This window comes from Fulmarus glacialis, unplaced genomic scaffold, assembly GCF_000690835.1.
Source record: "Fulmarus glacialis isolate BGI_N327 unplaced genomic scaffold, ASM69083v1 scaffold340, whole genome shotgun sequence".
NCBI lineage: Eukaryota > Metazoa > Chordata > Aves > Procellariiformes > Procellariidae > Fulmarus > Fulmarus glacialis.
Genome location: NW_009186946.1, coordinates 173,006 through 181,827, shown reverse-complemented (window position 1 = coordinate 181,827; position 8,822 = coordinate 173,006). Strand labels below are relative to the sequence as shown.

General features: G+C 39.7%; 1 protein-coding gene across 1 annotated transcript in view; it reads left to right on the top strand.

Moving 5' to 3' along the window:
- The first annotated feature begins 8,272 nt into the window (after positions 1-8,272).
- The window catches only part of HIBADH (3-hydroxyisobutyrate dehydrogenase), a 78,151-nt gene continuing 77,601 nt past the window's right edge, over positions 8,273-8,822 (top strand). The window contains exon 1 of the mRNA XM_009573181.1: positions 8,273-8,428. Within this exon, the coding sequence (XP_009571476.1) occupies positions 8,282-8,428 (147 nt within the window). The 5' untranslated portion in view covers positions 8,273-8,281. The remainder of the gene's footprint in view (positions 8,429-8,822) is intronic.

Sequence of the window (8,822 nt, the reverse complement as noted above, 5' to 3'; positions counted from 1 at the left end):
TGCCCCCGGTGAGGGACCTCCCGCGGGAGCGCTGGGGGGGCATCGCTGGCACGTCGCGCTCCCGCGAAGCGGCTCCCACTGCCGCGTTATTTCAGGCTGTACCGGGGCTTCGGAGTGGCTTAGCTCAATAAGTGTTTTCACTCTTTTCCTTGAAATAGCATGCCTGGAAATTAGCAGAGTCCACAAGCGTTTCCTGTGGCACCAGTGACATGTTAGCGGTACCTGTCGCCTAGATTTGGGCAGTTCAACCCTCTCAATCATTGTATCCCATTATTTTCCTTAAACTGAAGGTGAATCCAGCGGCAATTCGTCCTGTTCCAGCTCCGCAGGCACTCACTCGCACATATGGTTGATTCATGGGCGGTGGAAGGAGCAAACACCTTTAAATGTCCTGTCGGTGCAAGGAAACGAAGAGTGTACTTGCAGAACTGGAGCCCAAACCTTCTCCCTTTTTTAACTTGGAAATCACGCTACTGTTTCCAAGTATTTTAGCTGCTTAAGTAGATAATTGAAAATGTATCTTCAGTGGTCTTTTCAATGTCATTTCGATAGCAGTCTGTTGCTCATGTATGTTACTGTATAGTTAGGCTCCAAACAGACAAATAGGTGAAGACTTTTCAAGTAGTGAAGTGGAAGAAATATATTATTTTAAATGGTATATGGTTCTAAAATCTTGACACTTAACAAAGGGTTTCAGGAATTACCTAATTACTTCTAAGTAAGTAACTTCTTAAAAATTGTAATTCCCCTTTAAACCTCATTTAAACTGATGAATGAAAAGTGTTTGACACTTAATTTTGAAATTAGCTTTCAGTGTTATTTTTGCTTAACTGTCTCTCTTCCACTAATGCATGATTTTTTTATAGTTGCAGCTCTGGTGTTGTGCTAAGTAATAGCTCAGGTGCAGCAGGCATATTGGTCACATGCTAGTAAAGTTAAATACAGGCATCCTGTTTGTGTATTTAGTACCTTTTGTGATACCACAATTGAAAGCAGTAGCTTTCAGTGTGTTTTGAACTTTCTGTGTATGGTCGCTGTCAGATATTTCTGTAAGAGCTTTGAAATCCGCTGTCTTGGTCAGTATTCCAATGGTCATGTTTAATATAGAAAAGATGGAAGGGATCTTGTTTCTTGGTGTGAAAAGCAACCCAAAACACTACACTGGCCCTTAAAGTTGAAAAATGTAGTTTGTCTTTGCCTGAAGACCTGAGGGAGAAACTGTGACTAAGTCTAAGGAGAAATTGTGACTCCCCCAAGAAACTTCCACAGAACAGAATTTCACCCACAGCGTTTAAGCTCTGACTCACTTAGTCAGTAGTGACTGTGCTGAAAGTCCTGTTGACTCTGAGTGTTTATGGGATGAAGGTCTAAGCATTAAGCCTTCTTAACTGCTAAGCTCTACTGCTTAGTTATATGTCGAGGTTTCCCCATCTCTAATGCGTTTATTAGGTTTGCCATCCTTTTCTTTAGTTTTGAGTAGTCTCAAAGTTGTCCTTTGAGTAGTGATTTCATCAACTGTCATTCTGAGTGAAACACCATCCTAGTGAAGGAATTCTGCCAGCTCTGAGAGCTGTCCAACACCACAGCTTGGTTAGCGAGTGGGCTGTCTTTGTTCACTTATTGAATGCTCCTTAGTTACTTGGTCAGTTGCTCTTTGCAGCTGGCGCAGACCATGATGGATTGTTTCTTCTGTATGTTTATACCAGAGGCTGTTAAATCATCTAGGAGGAAAATAGCTGAGGGCAGATTTTGAAGGAGCATCTTGAGTATGTATGTTTGTGTATTAGCAAGTTGGATAGAGACCGTGTAGTCTTGTGATCTGCAGTTGGCAGTCACTGGCAAAGGTGCTTCATGGAGAGGATGTATATGACCTTACTTAAAAATACATTTTTGATGGATGTGGAGAAATCCTCCCTGGGGACTGCCAGGGAGGATGAAGTGGGGGTTAATGAGGTATCGTGGCTGAGAAAGAAAGATTTTCTGGTGAATGAAGATTCATCAGCTGAGGGAGCTGTTCATCAAAGAAGACAGTACCCTGCTAAAGAACTAAAATGTCCTTACAAATAGTTTTGGATGAGTAGTAGAGACCCATTCAGTTAATAGTTAAATAGTACTTTTGTTGATGCAGGAGCTGTGTTTGAATTGTCAAATGATTCCATGCTCTGATGCAGAGAAGCATTAATTACTAAACAAGGATTATGACAGAAAGACTTGCTGCTCTGAAGTCCAGCACATTACTTAATTAAGGGATCAGGGTATTCTTTTTAGGTGAAAAGTACATACTACATGTTTTTGTCTTTAATGTATTAGCAAATGTTTAATGAGATATAACTACAGATAAGAAAAATGAGGTAAGAAGACACTGACTGTTATGAGATAGCATGTCTGTTTTTCATCAGCAGACCTTTACAGAGGCAAGAAAAGGCAAGTGGGATGTTTTCAATGTAAAGCTGGCCAAATTTAGAGTCTTGTAATCTTCTTAAATTATGATTTTGGCAGAGTGCAGTTCTCAAAATCATTGCATAACCTTTAAAAGCCTCTGACCCTGGGGCAATTTAAATTCCATTGGCAAAAGCTTCTAGGAGCAGAAAGACCTGGTTCTGCCCTTGTACAGCTGGCCCCTCTAACTTCTATGTTTCTCCATCTAGTTCCCTCCAGGATCTAGTTCAGTAGAGGTTTTACGAGTTTCCATAGAGAAGTCTGCATAAAACACAGAAGCTCTCTCTGATCATTTTTTTCAAAGCAGGAAAGAGAAAAGGGATGGTGTGTTCTGTTGTACTTGTACGAGAACTTAAGATGCTAACTCAGTGGCAAAATCCTTCATTTAGTGGCTTGAATTGTCATCATGTTTCCCTCTCCTTGTCAAGTTACTTCGTATGCAACTGTACATTCTCATAAAGTCCTGAGCAAAACCAGCAACTTAAGCAGTTGAGCTTCCTTTGGGCATCTTCCCATGCTCCTGTTAAATCTCACCTACTGGGTTGGAAAAGAGCTCAAGATTCACTGATCCAGAGAGATCAAGAGTATTAATATGACTTGCAACCACCCTGATTAGGAAATTCATATAGGAGAGGAATATGTGGGCTATTATCCCTTGTGCCAGATTTATCCGTTTCATTTGACTGTGGAGCTAGGGATCCCATGCCAGGAGCTAGACATTCTGTTCAAAATAGATTTTATAAAGCCAAAAAGTAGGTAATATAGTTGAGATTACAGTTTGAGAGTTACTGGTTTCTCAGTCCTGTTCTTGGCCAGTTAGACTGTGCTTTCCTTCAGAGTGCAAGCATATTGGACCTTCTTCAGCTCTACTGTCTGTGGCCCTATCCAGCTTTTTGTTTGAATACAAAGAGATGTCCTCTATACCGCGTATTATAGTGTGTGTGCAGTCTCGTATTTGCAGTGAATTCAAGGCACCACTGGAGTTGAAATTCTTTCTTGAAGCTGTAAGTGTAAAATAGTGTAAAATGAAATGTAAACATCTGAAATGATCTAAACTTGTAGCTGTCATCATTCAGGTGAAAAAGAAAATTGCTTTTAGTTTCCTTATGTAGAAGCTTGAAAAGACAAGTTTTAGGTCATTGACAGGCCAGGTATTCTAAGGACAGGATTGCAATCTATGCATTTCTGAATTTACTGTCTTAATGGGTGTATTTTGTTCAAGAAAAGGTATTCAGAGATTCATAAACTCTTGCTGATTTTTTAGTTAAATTATTTTAAAGGTAAAATTCTCATGAAATTGAAGATTAGGTCAAGTGTTTCTATTGTAGGCTGACATTTCAAAGCAAAACATTTTTATCAGTATTGTCTATAAACCCCCAAAATGGCAAGAGGGTCATAAATTGATCATCTTCATCAATGGAGTCTTCACAGGCATGGGGCTCTGCGAGCACATGTTCCCTCAAGAGAATAAGGAAGAATCTCTTGGGAAAAGCCCAAATTCTATGGAGTCAGTGTAGCTGTAGCTGGTTTTGCTCACAATTAACTTGATCTATAGATTAACCTATGTTGCTGGTTCTGTTCCCAGTGAAGGAGAAGTAGTTGCACATGGTATCAGTGATTATTTTAAAAGTAGCTTCTATTGCTCCTACTTCTGATGTTCTGCCCTCTGTTAGAAGTTGAATGTGGACTGGGCATTCTTCCAGCCATGTGATTGCAGCAGGTTACTGTAGATTTTATGGTTGAAGTAAAATGGACTCAATACCACAGGGACAGTTTCTACAAATGCTTATACAATTGATGAGATTAGTTAAGCGTACGTGTATGTGGGTTTGCAGAATATCAATCCTTAGATGTTTGAATTATACAGTTATTTCAAAACTGAGCCTGTGCCATGTATCAAATGGTAAACAGTGCCTAGATATTCAAGCTGGACATCACTTTCCATGATAGCACCTGTGGAGTTTCATCTAATATGAAGATGTGAAAAATTGTGTCTTCTTAAACATCCTCTGTTTGGCAAACCCCCACTGTCTTAAGTAGTCATTAAAAAATATGCCATGATTCTAAATGCAATTGATTCAAATTTAATTGAAATCAGCTCTATTAGGTATGTCTGTGAGCTAATTTCATCAGTCCTTTAAAGCAGTTTTCCTATATTTGAGTACCTGGGGATCTGGAGGTTTTTCAAAGCTGTTAATCAAATTATATCATTTTAAAGTGACTAATTTAAGACGGGGCTGTGGGAAGTTGAGCCAAACTAAGTCGTCAGAAACTGAATTGGACTATTTCTCTAACAGGTCCCAATTCCTGTGGATTTGAATATGTTCTAGTTAGCACAGAACAGAAAATGGTCCCTGATTCATGACCTAAGACAAGAGAAAATCAACAGAGACAAGCAAAAGGGGAAATAATAGAATACAGTGACACAAAACTAATAATACCAATCATCACGTTGCCTCGTATTCCAGCCTAACTGTTGCTATGCCTTCTGGGGATACTACAAAATGAAGACTTTGAAGGAAGGCCTTATAGTAGAAGAACGAGTTAGTTTCGTGAATATTTACGTTTTGAAGAGTTGCCTTAGAGAAGTAACAGAAATGCTTGTTGGTAATAGGCCTGTCATTGCAGTCTAATTACCAATTGATGTCTTAATAGTAAGATGTGATGATAGCCATGAAAAGTCATCAAAGCAAGGCAGTCTTATGTGAAATGGTAGAGAAAAACAAAATGCAGAGATGGAGTGACAGAAAGTATGGGCAAAATGTCCTTCTCAATTCCCAAAATTTCCATGGAGATCAAGGCAAGATGATGTCTGTTAAGTTGAGGCAGGTGGCCAGGTTCTGAAGTAGCTGAGATCTCAGATATGATGGAAGAGGAATCAATGAGATTTAAGCAAATCATGGATGGGTCTTCTAGGCTGTAGGCATGAGTGACAGGCATCACTGCTGGTGTCAGCACTGATATAGAAAAAAGGTATCAAGAAAGTTTTCTGAAGATGATTAAGATATTTCTTGATGTTTAGTTTGAGGTACTGGTTAGATGTCCATGAGATGGTGTGAGAAAAGAAGAGATCAGGATAAAAGTGAAGAGTCTACAAGAATGAGCCTAGATATGGTAGCCAGATTTATGCTTCTGATGAGGTTACTTGGAATTCACAGAAACAAAGAAAACTGAGGTTTGGAAGCAGGGCTAACTTTAAAGCTAGATCAGGTTGCTCAGGGTGCTCCAGGATTGCTCCAAGGATGGAATTTCCACCACTTCTCTGTGCAGTGTGTTCCAACGCAGAACTTTTCTCCTCATCAGGGATGCTTTTCTTATTTCCAACCTGAATTTCCCTTCCTGCAGCTTTTGACCATTGTCCTATTGTTGTGCACCTCTGTGAAGAATCTGGCTTCATTTGCTCTGTAATTCTTCTTCCCTCCCACTCCACAGGTGGTAGAAGACTGCAATTAGCCTTTGCTTCTCCAGGCTAAGCAAAGACAGTTCCTTTAGCCTCTGCTGATACGCCATATTCTCCAGCTCCTCAGTCATCTTAATTGATGTGTGCTGCGCTGTCTGCAGTTTGACCACATCTCTTGTGTATTGTGCTGCGTAGTGGAATCACCAATTTCTTTGACTTGTTGGGTATGCTCTTGCTAATGTAGGGCAGTATGTAATTAACCTTTTGCTGCAAGGGTGCTACTGACTCATGCTCAACTTGTTGTCTACAGGAATCCACAGGTTCTTTTCTGCAGAGCTGCAACCTGTCTAGCCAGTCCTCAGCCTGCAATGACATCTTCTGCCCCAAGTACAGGACATTGTGTTTGTCTTTGGTGAACTTCCTGAGGCCCATTTCTCCAGTCTTTCTGAATGGTAGCCCTGCCCTGCAGTTTTTCAGCCATTCCCCCCAGTTTGGTGTCATATGTGATCTTGCTGCGGGTGCTTATGTCCCATCATTACAGTCATCTATGAAATTTTTAAGCAGCAGCAGCCCCAGTATTGACCCATGAGGAACATCACGCATAACTGACTGTTGCTAGTCTTTGAACGACTGATGACTGTTGTTTAAGCCCAACAGTCCAGACAATATTTCTTCCATCAAGCAGCCTTGCAGTCCAGTCAAGGCATACTTTCCCTGTTTGGCTACCAGGATACTAGGGGAGGCTGTTTTGAAAGCTTTACTGAAATCAAGGTAAATAAGATCCACTGGTATTAAGGGGTAGAGAAAGAAAGATGCTGAAAACCAGGACTTAAACTTTCACAGGAAGCTGGAGGCTTCAGGCTAGCAAAAGGAGCAATTTTAGATTAGTGTAAGTGATGTACTGGGGAAGACCGACTCATAGAAACTATGAGAAGAAAAGACTCCAAGATGATTACTATGGCTGATGATGGTGTTTTAGGCTCTTTGTTGTTTCCTAGATTTGACATTTAGCACTTCTTAAAAAAGCAATGTGCTCTTTTCCTGACTTATCTCAGTTTGCACTAAGCATTTTCTTCTAAGTTGTGCTACTTCTCTAACTATGTAATTGCTACAGGCATCTGTGGAAACTGTCCCAGACCGAAGTTCTCTCAACGAACCTGATTTATTAAATGTGGGACTTCCAAAATAGTGCTGCAGATTAAAGAGCATGGCCATTGCTGGCTACGAAGGAGCTTAAAGTCAGAAAGACTTTAAAATGATTAATCAAGTGTTATTGGCCTAGAGAGGATTCTTTGCTAAGCATTGAGACCTCTTAGAGTCTAGATACAGCTTGGGCACATTTTCTGTATGTGCACTTCAGAGTTACAGTAGTTCCATAGTTAGTTAGCCTTGTTTCTGGCTACTTAGTTGCCACATGCCTTTGTGTTTATTCTGCATAACTTTTTCCTTTGCCATAAAGGAGAAATTATTTTACGTAATCGGCAAAGAAATCTCGGCACTGCTGAATTGTGCTGCCCTTGGATTAGGAGTGTTTAGAGCGATGAGAGCGATTGGAGTAGATGGATGCCTGCAACACTACTTACTGTCCAGCATTTGATACTCGCTAACTATTTGTAAAAAGTAACTGACTGAAACTGTAGTGTTTTCTGTAGATTGTAGATTATGCTTTATAGTGCTGTCTTGGTAGTACAGCAAATAGAATACAGTGGTTTTTCCTGTAAAGACTTCATCGATTTGTATTTATAATCTAGTTTGTTCTAGTTTTCAGTATTTGCTTTTAAACTATAGTGCAAGTGATTACATCGCTCAAAGAATTGGCAATGATTTATTATTGAGACTTTTACTTTTAGGTTAGTGGTTTGTATCTGGGTGCAGGATCAGAAGAGTCCAGTTACTATCCGTGAGGGGCTGCATGAAATAAAGTGGCAGCCTCAGTCCATTTCTAGAGAACAGGTGCTAAATCCCAGGGCTGCAACCAAAGTTGCACATAAGGAGTCTGTAAAATATATATAAAATTTGATTTTGCATTTCCAGTTTAGTATTTAGGCATGTAACAAAACAGAGACAAGCCTGCATATTCTAAGTCTCTGTTTGAGATCCTCTCAGACTGAAACTCAGACCTTAGCTTTCAGGGATGTTGCTCAAGTTTGATTATTAATATACTTTTTGAAACATTCACATTTTCCTAATTAAAATAATTTTCTTTGCTATGTAAAAAATCACTCAGGAATGATATTTGTGGCCCAATGTGAGCTATAATCTACAGTTTAAATTATGTGGAATAGGAATCACATTTCTGCCCTTTTTAAGTTTAACTATTTAAGTTGTCTGAATCAGTGCAAACAGATTACATGCTAGCTTTTGCTACATCATTGTTACGCATTACTCTAAAATACAAATATATTTACATTTATTGTTTTGAAATCAGTGTGTTCTAGGGCAATGGCTTCCAAAACCCCAGTTGGATTCATTGGGCTGGGTAACATGGGAAATCCTATGGCAAAAAACCTAGTAAAACACGGATATCCAGTTATTGCATATGATGTGTTCCCAGAAGCTTGCAAAGAATTTCAAGACTTGGGTGCTCAGGTATAGTAATAAACTTTCTTATTCCAACAATAACTGTATGTGTTGAATGGTTCTTGCATGCGATATTTTTTAAATAATCTGGTTCTTTCTTGGTTAAGATCACAATTGGAACTAAAACAGCTTAGTGAACACAATCTGAATCTGGGAGGTTTCACCTGATGCAAAGTCATGCGTCTACCCTAAGTCATTTTCATGCTGTTCGCCAGAATTGCTACCTTGTTGGACTTCTCTAGCTGGTTTTTTTTTTCCCTTTTTATGAGAGTAGGTTGATGGCCTGTTCTTTCACCTCCTTCTTTCTCCTTCTTCCTCCTCCCCCAGGTCTAAGATGGCCAGTGGGCTGCTTTTCATCTGGTTCCTACTTTGACCTTTTCAGGTTAGATGACCCTAGTTAAAA